At 44.2% G+C, this 23,553-nt stretch overlaps 1 protein-coding gene across 3 annotated transcripts in view; it reads right to left on the bottom strand.

The window, feature by feature from the left end:
• NHLRC2 (NHL repeat containing 2) overlaps positions 1 to 23,553 on the bottom strand; it is a 204,559-nt gene that overhangs the window by 98,269 nt on the left and 82,737 nt on the right. For all 3 annotated transcript variants that reach the window (XM_033941353.1, XM_033941354.1, XM_033941355.1), the window contains exons 4-5: positions 22,442 to 22,563; positions 11,505 to 11,634 (exon numbers count right to left, since the gene is read on the bottom strand). In XM_033941353.1, the coding sequence (XP_033797244.1) occupies positions 11,505 to 11,634; positions 22,442 to 22,563 (252 nt within the window). The remainder of the gene's footprint in view (positions 1 to 11,504; positions 11,635 to 22,441; positions 22,564 to 23,553) is intronic.

Here is a 23,553-nt window from a genome sequence, read left to right as displayed (position 1 = left end):
TGCGAGGGGATATGATCGAGACTTTCAAAATACTGAAAGGAATCGACAAATAGAGCAGGAAAAAAAATTATTTACAATGTCCAATGTGACACGGACAAAAGGACATGGACTGAAGCTAAGAGGGAACAAGTCCAAGACAAATATCAGGAAGTTCTGCTTCACGCAACGAGTGGTGGACACCTGGAATGCTCTCCCAGAGGAGGTTATTGCGGAATCCACCGTTCTAGGATTTAAAAGCAAACTAGATGCACATCTCCTTACGAGAAGCATAGAGGGATATGGGTGACTAAAATTACGCCAGGTGTACACCTGGCTGGGCCTCCGTGTGTACAGATCGCCGGATTTGATGGACCGAAAGTCTGATCCGGAGATGGCAGTTCTTATGTTCATAGTCATCCCATCCCTTTTATCATTTTTATTGCCCTGTTCTCTATCTTTTCAAATGATCTTTTTTGAGATGTGGTGACTAAAATTGCACAACAGTCACAACATGGAGCAATAAAAAGGCATCATAACATTCTCATTTTTGTTATCCATTCCTTTCCTGAAAATTCCTAACATTCAATTTGCTTTCTTAGCTGCTGCCACATACTAAGCAGAGGGTTTCAACGCATCAAAGATAACATCTAGAATAAGTGATATGGGAGGAAAGAACTGCTTACTATTCTAACAGAAATGGAAAGGACTTCCTGAACATCTGGATGCCATATTTGAATGTTATGCCTCTCAAATCTTGAGTAAGTTGCAAACTAAGTGTGGCCCCCCCGTCTCCTGAAACATTCTACTGGATGCCTATGGGGAGGGAGGGAGGTTGGGTCTGGGCTATTGCCTGGGGGGTAGGGAGACGGAGGATGGCGGACCTTGATGGGTCAGGCAGAACTGCTTATTCACTAATTTCCTTGTTCAGATTTGGAGTGGGGGTTATAAGAGTACAGATATCTGCTCTGGCGAAATGGAATGTTCTGGTCTGTTATATGATGTTATTTAGGGTTACCAGATTTTCCGTCTGGAAAATCCAGACCCCTAGTCCCGCCCCAAGGCCCGCCCTGTCACGCTCCCAAGCCCCGCAACCAATCCCAACCCAGCCCCCACCGCCCCCACCGCTTTCTCTCATCGGGCAAGATATCCGTGCATGCATGGACATGACATCATTGCGTCATATCCGCACATGCACAGATGCCCTTCTACACGAAGGAAAGCTTTTCAAAAGGAGGACATGTCCGGGGAAATCCGGATGGCTGGTAACCCTATTGTTATTGCTTGTGTACTTCTAATGCCTGATCTTGAACAAACAGAGTTTAAAAAAATGATATCTGGATCCTTTTCCTGGCAGTGACTCTTTTTTTTTTTTTTTTTTTAATTCTTTATTCATTTTAAAACTGACAAAACAAGTGATTAATATTATAACATTTCATTTCTAATAAGATATTCAACACTTGACATTCTTATACATATAATCCATTAATGTGACTCCTAACCTTGCATCATGTAGCTCTAGTTTGGGTTCCTCTTTCACACATACATCACTTTGGACTTGTTTACATTAAACGTCATCTGCCGTTTTGATGCCCAGTCTTCCATGATCCTCTTGCAATGTTTCATAATCCTCTTGTGATTTAACAACTTTGTATCATCAACAAATGTAATTACCTCATTAATTATTCCCATTTCTAAATCACTTAATAGGTTAAACAGCAGCAGTCCCAGCACTGTTGGGGAACCCTGCTATCTACTCTTCTCCACTGAGAATACTGACCATTTAACCCAGTGTCCTGCAAACTTTGTCGAGCCGTGGCACACTAAACATAGTGGCCACGGCTTGAGGCATCTCGGAAGTGCACAACGTCAAAGCGATGACATCACATGCATGTGTGACTTCATGTCAACGTCCGCAAATGCTTGAAGGCCCTCCAGACAGGCCCTGAGTCACCAGTGGAGGGTGCAGGCAGGGAAGGAGAGGCGAGAGGGAGAATTAGAAGTCCTTGAGCATGCGCAGATGCATTCTCAAGGCAGGCAGAAGCCGGAAGATCTTCTAGGCACTGGCACGATGCCAGACCGGGGGGAGGGGGGGTGTTTAAGTTTAAGTTGTTCGGGTGGGGGGGGGGGGTGCCGGTTGGAGCGAGGGGGCCTTTGCGAGCGGGGGGGGGCGATGCCGGTTATCAGGGGGGGGGTCTCGCAAATCGAGTCAACACTCGGTTTGCGAGTCAAAAGTTTGCTGAGTGTTTTGCTCGTCTTGCAAAACACTCGCAAACCGAGGTTTGACTGTATGTCCTTCCCTCATTTATTGAATTACCTGTAAACCGTGTCGAGTTCTATCTTTATGGAGATGATGCGGTATACAAACTTAAGGTGAGAGGCACCTCCTGTAGGTTAGGGGTGTCAAATTCCCTCCTCGAAGGCCGCAATCCAGTCGGGTTTTCAGGATTTCCCCAATGAATATGCATTGAAAGCAGTGCATGCATATAGATCTCATGCATATTCATTGGGGAAATCCTGAAAACCCGACTGGATTGAGGCCCTCGAGGAGGGACTTTGACACCCCTGCTGTAGGCAGTCAGCCGGTGCTTCTCCTTCTCCACAGCACCTTGCGGCATACCTGAAATTTCAGGAGGCACACTAGTGTGCCATGGTACAGAGTTTGTGATACACTGTTTTAATCAGTTCTTAATTCATAATAGGACATTATCTCCTATCCCATGACTTTCTAATTTCCTCAGGAGTCGTTCATGAGATACTTTGTCAAATGCCTTTTGAAAATCCGGATACACAATATCAAGTGGCTCGCCTTTGTCCACATATTTATTCATAAGAACATAAGATTTGCCACTGCTGGGTCAGACCAGTGGTCCATCGTGCCCAGCAGTCCGCTCATGCGGAGGCCCTTAGGTTAAAGACCAGTGCCCTATTTGAGTCTAGCCTTACTTGCGTATGTTCTGTTCCAGAAATGTAGTAGATTGGTGAAGCAAGAGTTCCCTTGACTAAATTCAAATTGGATTGTCGCATTAATCCATGCTTATGTATATACTCTGTAATTTTGTTCTTTATAATAGTCTCTACCATTTTGCCCAGCATCGACAAAGTAACTTGGAGGGGAATTTTCGATAGGTCATCTGAGGTTGGACATTTTGGGCAAGGCTTCCACAAAACCAGTAGAAAAAATGTCTATTTTCAAAGCTGCCAGACGTCTACCTTCTATTGTCGAAAATGACCTATGCATAAGTTTTGGTCTTTAGCACATCTATCTTGTTTGGCCATTTTCAAAAATAAAAACATGCACATGAAAAACGCACATAAGAAGTTTTGTAGATTTACCTAATTACTTTGTCTGATCGCAGCAGGGAAATCCCCATCAGCTGAGCCGGCGGGAATCCCCAACACCAGCTCAGCTGATAGGGATTCCTCTGCCTCATCAGCTGACGGCAAGCCCTGGTCAAACCCCTGCGGCGTACCACAAGGATCTCCACTATCCCCCACCCTCTTCAATCTCTACACTGCTTCTCTAGGAACGCATCTGGACAATCTGGGCATAACCACCTATAGTTATGCTGATGACATCACCATCCTCATCCCATACGATCATTCTAAACCTACCATGACAGACAAACTTCACCAAACACTTGAAACAGTCACAACCTGGATGAAAAATCACAAACTTAAACTCAACCAAGACAAAACAAAATTCATCCTTCTCGAAAATGACAAGATCCAAACCACAACCAACTTAGACATAAACGCAATCAAATATCCCATCCAAACCACCATAAAACTACTTGGCATGACCATAGACAGATGCTGCACTATGCAACCGCAAATAAATAAAACAATTCAGAAATCATTCGCAATCATGAGAAATCTGAGACAAGTCCGAAAATTCTTTGAAAGAACACAATTCCAACTTATAGTACAATCCCTAATACTAGGTATATTGGACTACTGCAACATCCTCTTCCTTCCTTGCCCTGCAACTACGATCAGACAACTCCAAACAATCCAAAATACAGCTTTGAGACTCATCTACTCATTGAAAAAACATGACCACATCACTGAAGCCTTCATCAACTCACATTGGCTTCCAATCCAAGAAAGAATCCAATTCAAATTCTACTGCATATTATTTAAAACCCTACACGGAGACAGCCCATCATACTTGAACAATCGCCTCATCCAAGCACCCACTACAAGACACAGAAAAACGCACTCCCCATTCATACCCCCCCCAATCAAGGAAGTAAAAAGAACAAAACTACACGACGGCCTCCTAGCCACCCAAGCCGCAAGGCTGGACAACCAGATCTCCAACCTCTTGATGACCACCCCAGACTATAGGACGTTCAGAAAAGAAATAAAAACCACACTTTTCAAGAAATTCCTGAAGCAGCAATAACATCACGACCGTTTAGTAACTCTAAAACTGACATTTGATCTACCCATTACTGCACTAATAATAACAAAAGAACTTCCACTATGACCACCTATTAACTCTTTTACAAACCACCTCACCCTCAACAACCCGCTAAATGTTTATAAGATCTACAACTTACCTCTCTTGCTTATCATTGTAACTCTGTTTTTTTTTTAAATTAACCTTTTGTAATCCGCCTTGAACCGCAAGGTAATGGCGGAATAGAAATCCCTAATGTAATGTAATGTAATGTAATGTAATATGCTGTTTCCCCCCCCCCCCCATCTCTGGGTGGTGGCAGGGGGTCGTGACCACTGGGGGGGCAAGGGGGATTATGCCTTAATTCCTCCAGTGGTCATCTGGTCAGTTTGGGTAGCTTTGGGGCACTTAGACGCAAGTAAATCAGGTCTAGCTGACGGCGTCTAAGTTCCTTCTAGGAAAGCTTTGATTATCTCTGCAGTACATCCAATTCATAGAAACATGATGGCAGATAAAGGCCAAATGGCCCATCTAGTCTGCCCATCCACAGTAACCAGTAACCATTCCTGCCACAGTAACACACCTCCCAACATGACCCTTTGAGCTCTGGACGCACAGCAGCTTAGAAGTGCTGCAGCAAATCCAGAAATTTGGTTTTGATTATCGGCACTTGGACATTCCTGCTATTAGGACATTCAAGTGCGACTTAGGCTGGTTTTGGGATGTTTCAAAGTTTTGATTATGAGCCTCATAGTAAATAACAGCAGATAAAGACCTGAACGGTTCATCATATTTGCCCACCAGTCACATGTGTTATTAATTCATGATTAAATTGTTTTTCTTTGACATTTCTGGGACATAGACCGTAGAAGTATGCCTGGTATTGTCCCGAGGTTCCAAATACTGGAGTTGCTGTCAAACCTCACTGCAGCCTATTCAAACCACCTCATCATTTGTGCGATACAAACTGTAAAAGTCTGCCTGGCACTGTCCTCATGTTCCAAATCACCGGAGCTTCCGTCAAAGTCATCCCCAGCCCATCCTAAACCGAAATGCCATATACGGGACACAAACTAGGCATGTCTGCCCAGCACTGGCCTCAGTTCTTCGTTTTATAGCATTCATTTCTAATTAAAGATCCTGTGTGTTCATCCCACACTTTTTTTTTTTTTTTTAATTCTGTCACCATTTTCATCTCCATATCCTCCCTCGGGAGGGCATTTCAGGCTTCAACCACCCTCTCCGGCAAAAAGAATTTCCTGACATTACTCCTAAGTCTACCACCCTACATCCTTAATTCAAGTCCTCTAGTTATACCATTTTCCCTTCTCTGGTCTATAATTTAAGAACATAAGAACATAAGCAGTGCCTCTGCCGGGTCAGACCAGAGGTCCATCCCGCCCAGCAGTCCGCCCCCGCGGCGGCCCAACAGGTCATGACCTGCCTTAATCACCAGAAGGGGCCCCCTTGCCCCCTAGGTTTCTCATCGAAGTCCTATCTTCCCATCAATGTCCTAACCCTCCGGCCTTGCACCTGCACGACCTGGTGAGCTGTCTATACTTATGCAACACCCCAGCACCTCCCTCAGTACCCCACGATCCCCTTTTCCCTCAGGAATCTGTCCAATCTCTGTTTGAATCCCTGTACTGTACTCTGCCGGATCACTTCCTCCAGGAGCGCATTCCATTTGTCCACGACCCTTTGGGTGAAGAAAAACTTCCTTGCATTTGATTTGAACCTATCTCCCTTCAGTTTCTCTGAGTGCCCCCTCGTACCTGTCGTCCCTTTTAGTCTGAAGAACCTGTCCCTGTCCACCCTCTCTATGCCCCTAAGTATTTTGAAGGTCTCTATCATATCCCCCCTGAGCCTCCTCTTTTCCAGAGAGAAGAGCCCCAGTTTATCCAGCCTCTCAGCATATGGGCAGTTTTCCAGCCCTCTTACCAGTTTCGTTGCCCTCCTTTGGACTCTCTCAAGAACTGCCATGTCCTTCTTGAGGTGCGACGACCAATATTGAACGCAGTATTCCAGATGTGGGCGCACCATCGCTCGATACAGCGGCATGATGACTTCCCGCGTCCTGGTTGATATGCCCCTCTTGATGATGCCCAGCATCCTGTTGGCTTTCTTCGAGGCTGCTGCACACTGTGCGGATGGTTTCATGGATGGATCCACTAGCACACCCAAGTCTCTCTCAAGTCCGGTGTCTTCCAGCAATCTCCCCCCCATTTTATACTCAAACAACGGGTTCTTTTTCCCTATGTGCATGACCTTGCATTTATCTACATTAAAGCGCATTTGCCATTTGTTTGCCCAGTCCTCCAGCTTATTGAGGTCCCTTTGCAGTTCCTCACACTCCTCCCTGGTCCTAACTCTGGCGCAGAGCTTGGTATCGTCTGCAAATTTTATAACCTCACACTTTGCCTCCGTTTCCAGGTCATTGATAAATATGTTGAAGCGGCCCCAGCACCGATCCCTGCGGCACACCGCTCGTGACTCCCCGCCAGTCAGAATATTGGCCCTTTACTCCGACCCTCTGTAGTTTACCTGACAGCCAGTGCTTGATCCATCTGTGTACATCCCCGCCCACCCCGTGGTTCCACAGCTTCCTAAGCAGCCTTTCATGTGGCACCTTGTCAAAGGCCTTTTGAAAATCGAGGTAAATGATGTCTATGGGTTCCCCTTTGTCCACCTGACTGCTTATTCCCTCAAAGAAGTACAGAAGGTTTGTCAGGCATGACCTTCCCTTACAGAATCCGTGCTGGCTTGTCCGCAGTAGGCCATTTTTCTCGATGTGCTCGCAAATGCTGTCCTTGATCATTGCTTCCACCATCTTCCCTATAACTGAAGTCAGGCTCACCGGCCTGTAGTTCCCGGGGTCACCTCTCGATCCCTTCTTAAAGATAGGTGTGACATTCGCCAGTTTCCAGTCCTCTGGTACCTCTCCAGTTTTCAAGGATAGGTTGCAAACATGCTGGATTGCGCCCGCTATTTCCTGACTTAGTTCCTTTAGAACCCTTGGGTGGATCCCGTCCGGTCCCGGTGATTTGCCGCTTTTCAGTCTGTCAATCTGCTTGAGGACATCCTCCCGACTTACCTCTATATGCCCCAATCTTTTGGCCTGCTCCCCACTCATGAGCTCCTCTGAGTCCGGTATATTGGACGTGTCCTCGCTCGTGAAGACCGACGAGAAGAACGTGTTCAACCTCTCAGCTACCTCTTTATTCTCCTTAATCACTCCCTTCCTATTCCCATCGTCCAATGGCCCCACCTCCTCTCTCACTGGTTGCTTCCCCTTTACGTAACTGAAGAATGCCTTGAAGTTTTTCGCCTCCCTGGCCAGCCCCTCCTCGTATTTCCCTTTTGCTTTTCTAATCTCTCGGTGGCATTCCTTTTGGCATTTCCTGTGCTCCTGGTGATTTTCCTCCGTTGGATCCCTTTTCCATTTCCGGAAGGACACTTTCTTGGATCACCTCTGAAACCCTTTTCAAAAATTGGTGTTATACTGGCCACCCTCCAATTTTCCAGTGCCATACTGGATTTTAAAGATAAATTATAAAATTACTAATAGCAGCTCTGCAAATTCATTTTTCAATTTTATCAGCACTTTGGAATATATCAACAATTAGACTACCCTATATATCCTGGTTAAAAGATATGATTTCCATGCAGTGAGAGCAGGAAGCTCCTATCAACCAGTGAATTAAAAGTTCATCAGGAGCATGGATACTGCGCTCTGGTTCGGCACTCTGTAGTAAAGAAGCTTTCACGCTTGCAAACAGATTCAGATATGGATCAGATTCTGTAAAGGCTTTTCATTTTGCAGCCTATATAGTAGCAGTGGGTGGTGTCACCTTTCAAGCAAATAAAGATTCTCTTCATTAGTAAAATGATCATTGTTCAGCACTCACTGGCAGACTCAGCATAAAGGAAAAATATTGAATAGCCATTAAAAGATGCACTTTCTCACCACTTTAGGAAATCCCTACCTCCAGGACAGGCCAAAAAACACATTAGCAAGTCCAGGCTTCCCCCACACTGCCCTGTCAAAGCTTGCACCGTAATTCCTTGCTGGAGAAATGGAAGACTGGGGAATTCCAATATTTTTTAAACAGCACCCTTCACAAACACTACAAAGACTTGACTAAATTGGAAAAAGTTACAGAAAGGAACTTTATTAGGCAAGAGAGAAAGACCAGTTTGCAGAGATGAATAGTCACAGATATCTGTTCATCTTCCATCTTGCTGCATGGTATGCCTGGAATGTTGTTGCCGTCATGTGTTATCGACTCGCGACTTGATAAATTACGGATCTAAAAAGAAATCGGTTTGGTGCTATTCCGGAAAGGTCCTTCAGCGTCATCCCCATGGTTGTTTTCCATATCTCCAGCCATCTGATTGCAGGTCGTCCTCTTTGCCTGGTTTCTTTGATCTTCCCAAACATCATCCAGTGATCTCTCTTCTGATGGTGTGACTGGTCGTAACTTCAGCATTTGGGCTTCAAGTGACGCAGCCGGTTTGATCTCTTCCAGCAACGATTTGTTAGTTCTTCTGGCGGTCCACGACATGCCTAAAATCCTTGTGGTACGTTGACTCAGCTTCAGCATCTCTGCTGCCTTTATTATTTAATTTTTTGAAACTCGTAACTATTGCAGGTTGCTGAAGGTTGTTTATCCAAAACTGAGTTCAGTTGACCCTTTTGTTTTTTGAGTTTGATTTCTCCTCCAAGCAGCGCATTGTCACCATGGGAGTCCTGTGGGTGTCCGGATTTCCCATCGAGATAAGTAATTGTGTCTCATTTCAATTTTCAGGACTGGGCAGTTGTTTTGTTTCACAAACTGTGCTAGCACAGCACTGTGGATACTCACATTTCTTAGTGTTATTGCAATTTATTATTTTGGCCCTAATTTGTTTCTCACATTGAAGACTCTATGAGGGTGAGGTGTGTTGGGCTGTAACTGGCACACAGGTTTGTATTTGGTACGTTAATGAGAGCTAAAAGCCAAATATCTGCTAGGAATAAAAAACTTCTCTTTATAATGACAAGGGTTGCCATATAACTTATATTGAAGATCTGGGATAGGTTAAATTACACTTTCTGGTGAGAATCTCTTTGCTATACTTTTAAAATGGAACGTTTGATGGCTATGCAGCAGGGAAGTTACAGGAAATTTCTGGATGTTTGGCAGCCATTGGCTAAATTTTGCAAGGAATGATAACTGACTTTATTTTACTGACCTTTAAACATACACATCCAGGGTGGGAGGGTTTGCACTGGAATTGATTTGGGGATTTTTTTTTTTTTTAGGTAGTTTCTTGTGGGTATTTATTTTCTTGATTACTAGGGGGAAAATAATTGCTTATTAATATCTGTAAGTCTATTGTGCTTTTCTTGTAATATTATATGTACATGAATTATTTGCATGCATAATTGTAGTTTGAAAATTTAATAAAGATTAAAAAAAAAAAAAAAATTGCACTGAGGTCTTCCTATCAAGAAATAAAATCCAAAGTAATTGTATGTTTTAAGTAAGGTTTCTTCTTTCATTGCTACACTGCACAGTTTGACGTTATAGAACTTGTCTTTTTTCAGCTTATGCTGTTGTTCCATGAAGACTTGGGTTTTGTTAACCTCGATAAAATCCTTCTGCAGCACCAAAGCTCAAATGAGTCAATCTTCTTTCTGTCTTGTTTCCGTAGTTTCCAGATTTCGAATCTGTAACCGACCACTGAGAAAATGAGTGCATGGACACGTCTGATCTTCATTTTGGAGTGTTACCTCCTTGCCTGGAATAGACTTCCAGAATCAGTACATCGTGCTCCAACTCTGGCCTATTCAAATCCAGACTAAAGTCCCAGCTTTCTGGAGACTGCTTTTTAAACTCTTAGGGCTCCTTTTACTAAGGTGCGCTAGCGTTTTTAGCGCACGCAGGAAATTACCGCACGCCAGCTCAATGCTGGTGTTAAGGTCTAGCGCATGGCAATGTAGCGCGTGCTATTCTGCGCATTAAAGCCCTAAAGCAGTTTAGTAAAAGGAGCCCTTAGCCTCTTATTCACCTGTTCAAAACCCATGTTGTTTCAATCTTTCCTATAGCGTTTTTTTGCTACTTTGGCTTGTCTGCGGTGTTCTTTGCTCACAGGTTTAAAGACAATAGACTGTTTTCAGTCCAATTCTTTACATGTGAGTTTGCAAACCATTGGACCCCTGAGGAAGGCGTGTTCACTGAAACATGGACCGTGTAGGGTCTGGTTGGATTTTTATCACAGTATTTTTTATCATTGTACTTTTTTAATTGAATTTTCATGTTTTTATATGTCAGTGTTTAATATATTATCTCCAGAACATCTGTATCCACAGTTTTTGTTTTCACTGTGGATTATTTCTTTTCACGATGGATTGTTTTCATCGGTGGATCATCGGGTCTCCCCATTTTTCTTTGTTGGGCAGACTAGATGAGCCATTTGGCCTTTATCTGCCATCATCTTATAATGTTTCTATAACCATAAAGTTCTATGACATCACAATGCAGGTGTAAAGAGCCTTAGCCTATAGGAAGAGGAGATGCAAATGTTAAGAAACTTAGCCAATAAGGAGAGAGATAATGGTTACTGCAGATGGGCATTTTTTTTGCTACTTCAGCTTGTCTGCGGTGTTCTTTGCTCACAGGTTTAAAGACAATAGACTGTTTTCAGTCCAATTCTTTACATGGGAGTTTGCAAACCATTGGACCCCTGAGGAAGGCGTGTTCGCCGAAACACGGACAGTGTAGGGTCCGGTTGGATTTTTACCACTGTATTTTTTATCATTGTACTTTTTTCATTGAATTATCATGTTTTTATATGTCAGTATATAATAAATTATCTGTATCCACAGTTTTTTGTTTTCAATCTTTCCTATAACAACTCCCTAATCCCTTATTTGAATTATAGAATAGATTGTAAACTCTGTGGAACAGGGGAAGTCTCTTACATGTTTGTGTACAGTGCTGTGTATTTCTAGTAATGCTACAGAAGTACATACAGTAGTATAGTCTCATCTTCTTTACAGAGCTCTGTGCAAATAAGAGAAAAACTTAACTGTGCGTCACTGTAGCCAGATTCAAAATGCAAAACTGAATTCTATTACCTGAACTTCCAAAAACCACATCCCAAGGGGAGCTGATTGGTTGTTGATCGCCCATTGCGCCGCCCTCCTTATCAATGCCTTGCATCCCAATGCCTGCCACAGTGCTCACTTCCTCCGCTTTAAGGTCAATCTAGGACAAGAAAAAGAACATGAATGAAGAAAACCAATAACAACATATGGTGGCTTGTCTCAGATCCCTTCTGTTAGGCACATGGTTAGTTGGATACAAGTGTCTTACTATGGATATAACAGCAGAAAAAATAAATCCATTAAAGGGCATATTAATCAATGTGGCCTACAATTAGGAGGAAATATTTTTTCACACAGAGAATAGTTAAGCTCTGAAACGCGTTGCCAGAGGATGTGGTAGGAGCAGATAGCATAGATGGTTTTAAGAAAGGTTTGGGCAAATTCCTGGAGGAAAAGTCCTTAGTCAGTTATTGAGAAAGACAGGGGGGATCGGGTTTCAGGTTTATTTAAAAATTTGATATACCGCCTTATTAAAATTCAAAGCGGTTTTACATAATATAAACACAAAGTATAAAAAGAACGTACATTAAAGACAAATTACAAATAATGCTACAAACAATCAAACGCACTGACAAACATTAACTTACCGATACATGATGGAGAAGGGCAGAAATACAATTTGTATAAAGAGAGAGGGGGAAAAGGAACAAAACAAAAGGAAGGGGAAGAAAATATAAACAGTCTAGCATAATGTAAGATAGGCTAACATGACTAAAATGTGACAAGGAACAGATTTCCTTAGAAGGACTATTATACACTGAATGTGTCTTTAAAAAGAAAAGCCTTCAAGTTACTTTTAAATTTATCCAGGGATGTCATTTCACTTATATCATTTGCTGCTGAATTCCAGATGGTAGGGGCCATAACAGAAAAGATGCTAGTACGCATAGTGTTAATGTATCTTAAAGAAGGGATGGATAGCAAGTTTTGATTAGATGAACGTAATGTGCGATGAGGGGTATGTGGGATAAGTAACCTGTTAATAAAATCAGGTTGGCCAGAAGTTTTGGTCTTGTAAGTCAGTAACATTATTTTATAGGAAATTCGATGATCTATATGGAATGTTGCTACTCTTTGGGGTTCCGGAAACTTGCTATTCTTTGTGATTCTGCATGGAATCTTGATACTCTTTGGGGGTTCTAGAATCTTTTGTTACTCTTTGGGGTTCTGGAATGTTGCTACTTCTTGGGTTTTGGCAAGGTACTAGGGACCTGGATTGGCCAACATGAGAACGGGCTACTGGGTTTGATGGACCATTGGTCTGGCCCAGTAAGGCTATTCTTATGTTCAATATAGGCTAGAGAGAGACTAGACAAGGCTGCCCTCTTTACTCATTACTCTTTGCCTTTTCCATTGAGCCTTTGGCTCTGAAAACTCCGGGACAATCCAGATATTACAGGTTTTGTAGATAAAGTCAACTTATGCTCCCCTACCCTGTTTGGAATTCCCAGTTGAAACAAATTGAGTGAACAAGAGTACTTCCTCCCTGCTAACAAATTTTTCTGCAAATATCTCCAAATACCCAATATCACCGCAATAAAAGAATTCTGCAATAAAAGAATTAACACCTCCCCTTCCCCTTTAGCTATGGTCTATAACCCAAAGAAATGGAAGAGTCTTCACCTTAGTCCAAGCTCACTCAGAACTTCCCATCATACCTTGGCCATTCCCAAATAGTTCTCATCCAGGCAGCATAGTAATATTTCCTAAAGTTGAACATTGGTAAGCCCTTTCCAAACTCAGCAAGAAATAGGACCACTCTGGCAAATATCAGCAGTTCCCTCCCCCCCTCCCCCCCAAAAAAATAAACTGATAAAACATGTGTATGGATGGTCTGAAAGGTGTCCACTGGTACTACCACTAGCATCATTTGAAACAAAATCTAAAACTTTTATCACTGCCAACATCATTACTGCTGCTATTCCGACTATCCAAAGCTCATTAAGTTTCCACCGCCACTCCAACTAGAGAGTGGGACTTGGGTGTAATAGAAACATAGAAACATGATGGAAGATAAAGACCGAATGGTGTGGTCCATCCAGTCCGCCCATCCACAGTAATGATGATCTTATGGTGGCCAAACAGGTTGAAAAGGCAATGGTAAAAGCTAGAAGGCTGCTAGGTTGCATAGGGAGAGGTATGGTCGGTAGGAAAAAGGAGGTATTGATATCGCTGTATAAGACTCTGGTGAGACCTCATTTAGAATACTGTGTATAATTCTGGAGGCTGCACCTTCAAAAAGATAATAAAAAGAATAGAGTCAGTCCAGAGGAAGGCTAATAAAATGGTCAGTGATCTTCATCATAAGATGTAAAGGAACAGAAGATCTCAATATGTATACTTTGGAGGAAAGGCGGGAGATATGATAGAGATGTTTAAATACCTACATGACATAAATGCGCAAATGAAAGGAAACTCTGGAAAGAGGGGGCATAGGATGAAGGTAAAAGAGAATAGATTCAGAAGTAACCTCAGAAAATACTTTTTCCATGGAAAGGGTGGTAAATGCTTGGAACGGTTTCCCGGTGGAGGTGAAAGAGACAAAAGATGTATCTGAATTCAAGAAAGCTTGGATGTTGGATCTCTAACGGAGAGGAAGAGATAGTAGATGGCCTGGATAGAAAAATGAAGGTAGATAGATTATGGCCTATGTTTCTAGAGGGGGGGGGAGTGTGGTGCGGTCCATAATATAGAGCAAATAATTTTGTGCACTTTGCTCCTATCTGCACTCTTTGGTATTCCAAGGAAGACAACGTCCATTTAAAGGGATACTGCCCATGCAAAATATTTCATATCTGTAGCTGGCATACTGACATTTCTCATCTCTAACTTCGCCATATTGCCTTGAAAGCAGAACTATGTCTTTATTTCTGCCATTAATAACCCCTTCTCCCAGTCTCCTCTGGTTCAAACAGATTGATATCCACAAAAAGATAAATTCCCTCACTTAACCCCTTAATCTATGTATCCAAATATTTTCACTAACTATTAAGGCAAAAAGCAGAGGCAACAAAAGGCACCCCTACTTAGGAGTCAACTTTTCAAAATGATTGGGGGAGCTTAACTCAATGGAAATTACATCTCCCTGGACACAGTCAAGGAATTTGTTCAATATTGGGGGTGCTCAAGCACCCACAACTCCTATGTCTCAAATTAATTCAAAAATTTCTAATATTCCCCATCTAAGATAAGTTTTAGCTTTCCAAATAAGCTATCATGAAACAGTCAAGTTGATTAAATGCAAAGTCAAGAAAGTATTTTGAGACCATTCCCTCAGCCATAATACTTTTTCAGCTGCTACTGATGCAGAAATTAGATTCATAGGATCATCAAGATAATCAGCTGCCTATGAGAATACCTGAAGACTTTCAATAAATCAGACTTATTTTTGGATTGTAAGAGGCTCATGCACTATAATTCTAGCAATGCAGACTGACAAAAAGCACAGTTACTTACCGTAACAGGTGTTATCCAGGGACAGTAGGCAGATATTCTTGACTGATGGGTGACGGCACCGACGGAGCCCCGGTACGGACAATTTTAGAGTGATTGCACTCTAAGAACTTGGAAAGTTCTAGCAGGCCGCACCGCGCACGCACGAGTGCCTTCCCGCCCGACGGAGGCGCGCGGTCCCCAGTTAGGATAAGCCAGCTAAGAAGCCAACCCAGGGAGGTGGGTGGGACGCAAGAATATCTGCCTGCTGTCCCTGGATAACACCTGTTACGGTAAGTAACTGTGCTTTATCCCAGGACAAGCAGGCAGCATATTCTTGACTGATGGGTGACTTCCAAGCTAACAAAAAGAGGGATGGTGGGAAGGTTGGCCATTAGGAAAACAAATTTTGCAAAACAGATTGGCCGAAGTGTCCATCCCGTCTGGAGAAAGCATCCAGACAATAATGAGATGTAAAAGTATGAACTGAGGACCAAGTAGCAGCCTTGCAGATTTCCTCAATAGGCGTGGAGCGGAGGAAAGCCACAGATGCTGCCATAGCTCGAACTCTATGGGCCGTGACAGAACCTTCCAGTGTCAGTCCGGTCTGAGCATAACAGAAAGAAATGCACGCTGCCAGCCAATTAGACAACGTACGTTTAGAAACAGGACGTCCCAATTTATTCGGATCAAAGGACAGAAAGAGTTGGGGAGCTGATCTGTGGGGCTTAGTACGCTCTAAATAGTAAGCCAGAGCCCGCTTACAGTCCAAAGTATGCAGAGCTTGTTCTCCAGAATGAGAGTGAGGTTTCGGAAAGAAGACAGGTAGAACAATGGATTGGTTGAGATGGAATTCCGAGACAACCTTAGGGAGAAACTTTGGATGTGTACGCAGAACCACCTTGTCATGATGAAAGACTGTAAAAGGTGGATCAGCAACTAGTGCATGTAGCTCACTGACCCTCCTGGCAGAGGTAAGAGCAATAAGGAAAAGTACCTTCCAAGTGAGAAACTTGAAAGGAGCAGTAGCCAAAGGTTCAAAAGGAGGCTTCATTAAGGCGGAAAGAACCACATTGAGATCCCAGATTACCGGAGGGGCTTTGAGAGGTGGTTTCACATTGAAAAGACCCCGCATGAATCTGGACACCAAGGGATGAGCCGAGATAAGTTTTCCATGAACTGGCTCATGAAAAGCAGCAATAGCACTGAGGTGAACTCTGATGGAAGTAGACTTGAGGCCAGAGTCAGACAAAGAAAGAAGATAATCCAATAAGGTCTCCACTGCAAGGGAAGTGGGATCATGATGATGAAGAAGACATCAGGAAGAAAACCGTGTCCACTTCTGATGGTAACATTGCAGAGTGGCCGGTTTCCTGGAGGCATCCAGAATGGAACAAACGGGCTGAGACAAAAGAGTATCATGAGAAGTCAGCCCGAGAGAAACCAAGCTGTCAGGTGCAGAGATGGAAGGTTGGGATGCAAAAGGGTCTCCTGATGTTGCGTAAGCAGAGAAGGAAACAGTGGAAGAAGGAAAGGCTCCCTGGAACTGAGTTGAAGTAGAAGGGAGAACCAATGTTGCCTGGGCCACCGTGGAGCAATCAGAATCATGGTGGCTCGTTCCCTCTTGAGCTTGAACAAGGTTCGTAACATGAAAGGCAGAGGAGGGAAAGCGTACAGGAACAGATTGGACCAATCGAGGAGAAATGCATCCGCTGCCAGACGGTGAGGGGAGTAGAGTCTGGAGCAGAATAGGGGCAGCTGGTGATTGTGAGGAGCTGCAAAGAGGTCTATCTGAGGAGTGCCCCACTGAGCGAAAATGGACTGTAGAGTTAAAGGATCGAGTGTCCACTCGTGAGGCTGAAGAATTCTGCTGAGCTTGTCTGCTAAAGAATTCTGTTCTCCCTGAATGTAGATAGCTTTCAGAAAAAGTTGGTGATCTGTGGCCCAAGCCCAAATCTTCTGGGCTTCCTGGCACAAGAGGCGAGAGCCTGTCCCCCCTGCTTGTTGATGTAGTACATCGCAACTTGATTGTCTGTGCACAGCAGGAGGACTTGAGGAAAGAGAAGATGTTGGAAGGCCTTGATGGCATAAAACATCGCCCTGAGTTCCAGGAAATTGATGTGATGCTTCATTTCCTGGGCTGTCCAAAGTCCTTGAGTTTGGAATTCGTTCAAATGAGCTCCCCAGGCATAAGGGGAGGCGTCGGTGGTGATGACAAGTTGATGAGGAGGTAGATGGAACAGAAGACCTCTGGAGAGATTTGAGGATATCAACCACCATTGAAGAGACTGACGAAGAGACGATGTCACAGATATGTGTCGTGAGCAGGGATCCGTCGCTTGGGACCACTGGGTAGCTAGGGTCCATTGAGGAGTGCGCAGGTGAAGACGTGCGAAGGGTGTGACATGAACTGTGGAGGCCATGTGGCCCAAGAGTATCATCATTTGCTTGGCAGAGATGGAACGTTGTGGAAGCACCTGCTGACATAGAGATTGAAGAGTTTGAAGACGGTTGGACGGCAGGAATGCTCTTATGAGGACTGTGTCCAGCACCGCTCCAATGAATTGAAGTCTCTGAGTGGGGATGAGATGAGATTTGGGTAGATTGATCTCGAACCCCAGAAGCTGTAGAAACAGGATGGTTTGGTTGGTGGCCAGGAGCACTGTTTGAGATGAATTGGCCTTGATTAACCAATCGTCCAGATAAGGAAAGACTTGAAGGTGGTGAGAGCGTAGAAAGTCAGCCACCACAATCAGACATTTGGTGAACACTCTTGGAGAGGAGGCAAGACCGAAGGGCAGCACCTTGTATTGGTAATGACAATGATTGATCATGAAGCGGAGGTACTGTCTGGAGACCAGATTGACCGGAATGTGAGTGTATGCCTCTTTGAGATCGAGGGAGCATAGCCAGTCGCTTTGATGGAGAAGAGGATATGATGTTCTCCCAACGGCTGGTGTAACAAGAAAGACGTCCTCCTATGGGTCGAGGGAGATTGGCAGATGGTGGAATACTGGCTATGCTTTGGAGAACCACGTCAAAAGGGTTGGGTAGACTTTTGTGGTGGAGGAGGCTTCACCTGTTGCTGCTGGGCTGGCCTAGGTGGTTGTCACTGTTGCTGACGCTGACGTCTAGGCTGTTGAGTAGCCGGTGGCAAGGGACGGGCAGCATAGCGGCGCTGGTAGGCAGATTGTTGGTGAAAAGGCCGAGCAGGTGGAGTCTTTTTCTTAGTCTTCAGGAGAGTATCCCACCGAGTCTCATGGGCAGACAGCTTTTGTGTAGTGGAATCCATGGACTCTCCGAAGAGCTCATCACCCAAGCAGGGAGCATTTGCTAGGCGGTCCTGATGATTTACATCGAGCTCTGAGACTCTGAGCCATGCCAACCGATGCATGGCAACAGACATAGCCGTGGCCCTAGAAGTCAATTCAAATGTGTCATAAATTGACCGAACTACGAACTTGCGTAACTGGAGAAGAGAGGAAGAGCAGGCATGAAATGCAGATTTCTTGCGGTCAGGGAGGTACTTTTCAAAAGCAGCCATGTTTTGAATGAGGTGCTTTAAATAAAATGAAAAATGAAAAGCGTAGTTCCCTGACCTATTGGTCATTCTGATATAAACGTTTGCCAAATTTGTCCATGGCTTTTCCTTCTCTGCCAGGAGGGACTGAGGCATACACACTAGCTCCCGCTGATTTCTTAAGTGTGGATTCTACCAAAAGAGACTCATGTGGGAGCTGAGGTTTGTCAAAACCAGGAATAGGGATAACTTTGTATAAGGAGTCCAATTTACGAGGAGCTCCCGGTACAGTCAGGGGAGTCTCTAAATTTTTATAAAAAGTCTCTCTTAAGATGTCATGGAGAGGAAGTTTGAGAAATTCCCTTGGAGGCTGGTCAAAGTCCAGAGCATCAAGGAATGCCTTGGATTTCTTCGACTCAGCCTCCAAGGGAATAGAAAGAGATTCACACATCTCTTTTAAGAAAGAGGTAAAAGATGTGGAATCCTGCTTAGAAGAGGGATCAGCAGCAAGTTGATCCTCTTCATCAGAGGAACACTCACCCTCAGACAGAAAGGGCTCTTCAGAGTCACCCCACAAATCAGGGTCCCGAATCTGAGAGCCACGGTCTCGAGACTCCGGAGTGGAGGGTTCCAGGTGTCGGGTTTTGCGCACCGACTTACCCGACCTCATAGACACGGTACCAGGAGATGTGACATGCTGCGTCGGTACCGAAGTCTGCACCGCCTGGTGTTGAGCTCTCGGTTCCGGTGCTAAGATTGGCATCGAAGTCGAGGAAGCAGTGTGAACCGGTACCGACAAAGTGGATGCCGATAAAAGAGGGCGCTCCACTGTCGGTACCGGTGGCTCAGACCGGACCGGGACTGGAAGGCTCAGTGTCAAAAGTGCGGGAAGGAGTTGTTGCAACTGCTCCTTAAGTTGCACATGCAGGACAGCAGCAATCCGCTCGTCCAGCGAAAGCACCGGTACCGCCTTTTTCTTCTGCGGTATCTGTGGTGCCGCTCTACGCTCCGAGGATGAGGAACCCGATGTCGAGGGGCTCACCTCAATAGGAGCGGAGCGCTTCTGTGGGCGCCTCGAGGTCGGCAGGATTGGACTCGCTGCTACTGAGACCGGAGGACGCTCCAACGGAGATGGCTTCTTAGCCGGCTTACCTGAGTGTTGCGACGCCGGTGCGGTGTGGCATCGACGAAGTGGGTGCCGACTGAGGTGGTGCCGATGCCGGTGTCACAGGGTCAGACATATCGGCACCGAAAAGCAAACGTTGTTGGATTTGTCAGTTTTTTAATGTACGTTTTTTCAAAGTGGCACAGCGGGTGCAGGTAGAAGCCTGATGCTCTGGACCCAGGCACTGTAAGCACCAATTGTGCGGGTCCGTAAGAGAGATAGGCCGTGCACATCGCTGGCACTTTTTAAAACCTGGCTGGGGGGGCATGAAAGGAAAAACGGCTTCTGCCAAATCGAAGGCTGAGGCCTCGATGGCGGCAGCAGGCCCCGCCGGGGCAAAACCGACGAAATGAAGAAAAAAGAAAAAAACTGTTTTTTTTTTTTGTTTTTTTTTTTAAAGAAAATAATAAAAGAAAAAAAGGAAATATAATTTCCAAAAAGATTTTGCGAGCGGGAAGGCGACAGAAAAAAATCTTTTCAACAGCCGTTGAAAAGTGCGACTTCTTAGCTCCGCGGAAACTAAGAAACTAGGGACCGCGCGCCTCCGTCAGGCGGGAAGGCACTCGCGCGTGCGCGGTGCGGCCTGCTAGAACTTTCCAAGTTCTTAGAGTGCAATCACTCTAAAATTGTCCATACCGGGGCTCCGTCGGTGCCGTCACCCATCAGTCAAGAATATGCTGCCTGCTTGTCCTGGGATAACAGATGTACAATGCAACTTATAAAGGTAATTAACGGAGAGGGTGGTGGATGCCTAGAATGCACTCCCGAGAGAGGTGGTGGAGAGTAAAACCTTTAGTAATAAGAACATAAGAATTGCCATACTGGGACAGACTGAAGTATCAAGCTCAGTATCCTGTTTCCAACAGTGGCCAACCCAGGTCCAAAGTACCTGACAGAAACACAAATACTGTAATAGCAACTTTCCAGAGCTGAGATTGTGATGTCATAATGCCTCATTCCACCAATGCCTAAGAGCCAGCCTCATTGATGATGTCACAATGGCTTGATTGTCCTATACTTGCCTCACATAAGAACATAACAGCTGCCATACTGGGACAGACCATACCAACAGCGGCCAACCCAGGTCCCAAGTACCTAGCTAAATCCCAAGTAGTAAAACAAATTTTATGCTGCTTATCCTGGGAATAAGCAGTGGATTTCCACAAGCCATCTCAATAATGGCCGATGGACTTCACTTTTAGGAAATTAGCCAAACCTTTTTTAAACTCTGCTATGCTAACTGATTTCACCATATTCTCCAGCAAGAAATTCCAGCACTTAATTACACATTGAGTGAAGAAATATTTTTTCTAGTTTATTTTAAATCTACTGCTTAGTAGCTTCATTGCATGCCCCTAGTCCTAGTATAAAGAAACTTGTGCTGGATATTTCATTCATTAAATAAACATTTTTATTAAAAAGAGCATAAAGGGAAAGCAGTTACTATACTCTGTGAAAAGAAAACTCTTTAAGTGAATCTTATCTTCTATAAATCACCCAAACATGTATCACTATAAAATTATCTGGACTCCTTAAAGCTATTACCGTATTTTTCGTTCCATAAGACGCACCCCCCTGTAGAGAGGAAAACCCAAGGAAAAATATTTCCTCCTCTACAGGGGGGTTGTCTGCTGGTCTAATGCATCTGGTGCTGGGAAGCCCGAAGGAGCCCGCCCGCAGCCCGAAACCGCCCGCAACTGAAGGAGCCCACCCGCAGCCCTCGGTACCTTTTTAAAGTTGCGGTGGTCCAGCACATTCTCCTGCTGGATAGCTGGCTTTGGTAGCAGAACGGTGCAGGAGCACGATGAGAACTGACCTCAGCCAAACTCTGAGCGGCACGGGACCAGCCAGCCATCCAGCAGGAGAGCGCGCGCTGGACCACCGCAACTTTAAAAAGGTAGCGGGGAGGAGGGAGAAGGTGTATTCGCTTTTTGGGGGTGGAAAAAGTGTGTCTTATGGAGTGAAAAATACGGTAAATTCTGTATCAAAGTCTAAAGCACCTTTGGAATTTGAATTACCTGCACTAAAGTTTTTCTCTCTTTCTGAATCTAACTACATACCTTAAATACGATGATCTTGCTTGAGGGGGGGGAGATTTTCAACCTAGTTCTCAGTGGAAAGTAAGATTTGGCACAAGAAAAAATGGTGTTGAAACCATTTGGCAACAGTGAACTGGAGGGAGGACCATAGAGACAAAAAAATAGTGAAAAACTAAAAGAAGCTGCAAAGATTAACGGCTTACATCAGGCAAGTTTGCTCTTTAAAACTACCATCTTGGAAGCCCAGAGCAGGTATATTCCACATATGAAAAAGCATAAGGCAGAAAGGCCAAACAACCAGCAAGATTAAAAGGTGAGATGAAGGAGGCTATTATAGTCAAAAGAACATCTTTCAAAAAAATGGAAAAAGGATCCAGATGCAATAGAGTAGACCCCCCTGATGGTGTGGATAACTTGAGGAATGGCCTGAAATTTGGCAGCTGAGATTTAATGCCAAGAAATGCAAACACCCGAGGGAACGGTACAGTTTAGGGGGGTGAAGAATTTTTGTGCCTTAGTAGTGAAATCAGCATCTTACTCATAAAGGGCCCTTTTTACAAAGTCACGGTTGAAAGTTCCAGCGTGGCAAATGTGACACAGCCCATAGGAATTAAATGGGCTGCATCGTATTTGACACGCAGGAATCTCTACCGTGGCTTGTAAATGGGGCCCTAAGTGATAAAGATGATCAATTAGCCAAAGCATTTATATGAACACAAATTTTAAAATGGAGGATATTAACAAATGTTACCTTTCGGATCAAATGGTTTTCTGTGTCTGCTACATAAATGATGTCATTTTTTATGGCTACACCCTGTGGCGAATTGAAAGCAGATTCTGAAAATCTTCCATCTTTCCATCCACTTGCAGGTCCTACAAATGAAACATATCATTATTTTCAGATTGTAGAGCACAAAAAAAAAAAACGCAACATATTTCAAAGAAGAAAACCCATTTAAATATAAGTTATCACAGAGAAGTTCTGGGATAGAACTCCTCCTTAATTTTTTTTTAAATTGAACCTGGTCAAGTCACTTTTTCACCCTGTGATTTTTGAGGTTGGAATTTCTGGATAAGACACTGGCCTATCCTTTAGTCATGGAACCCCAAATGTTAGAATATAGATAAGAACAAAAGAATAACCATACTGAGTCAAACCAATAGTCCATCTAGCCCAGTATCCTGCTTCCAATACTGGCCAATCCAAAGCACAAGTATAGTAAAACCTTGGTTTGTGAGCATAATTTATTCCAGAAGCATGCTTGTAATCCAAAGCACTCGTATATCAAAGCGAATTTCACCATAGGAAATAATGGAAACTCAGACGATTCATCCCACAACACAGAAACTTTAATACAAAATACTATACGTACTCGTATTGCAAGACCTCGCTCATTTAGAACATTCACTACACTCCTGCAGCGTCAGAGAGAGAAGAACCATCGGCTCAGTTGTGCTGATGTGACGCGTGTATACTGTATGTACTCGTATTGCAAGACTTTGCTCGTTTAGAACAGTCACTACACTCCCACAGCATCAGAGAGAGAAGAACCATCGGCTCAGTTGTGATGATGTGACGCGTGTATACTGTTTGTACTCGTATTGCAAGACCTCACTTGTTTAGAACAGTCACTACACTCCCGCAGCGTCAGAGAGAGAAGAACCATCGGCTCAGTTGTGCTGATGTGACGCGTGTATACTGTATGTACTCGTATTGCAAGACTTTGCTCGTTTAGAACAGTCACTACACTCCCGCAGCGTCAGAGAGAGAACCATCGGCTCAGTTGTGATGATGTGACGCGTGTATACTGTATGTACTCGTATTGCAAGACCTCGCTTGTTTAGAACAGTCACTACACTCCC

This window comes from Geotrypetes seraphini, chromosome 4 (genome assembly GCF_902459505.1).
Source record: "Geotrypetes seraphini chromosome 4, aGeoSer1.1, whole genome shotgun sequence".
Lineage (NCBI taxonomy): Eukaryota > Metazoa > Chordata > Amphibia > Gymnophiona > Dermophiidae > Geotrypetes > Geotrypetes seraphini.
Note: the sequence above shows the minus strand (reverse complement) of the source record. Positions and strands in the feature narration are given on the sequence as shown.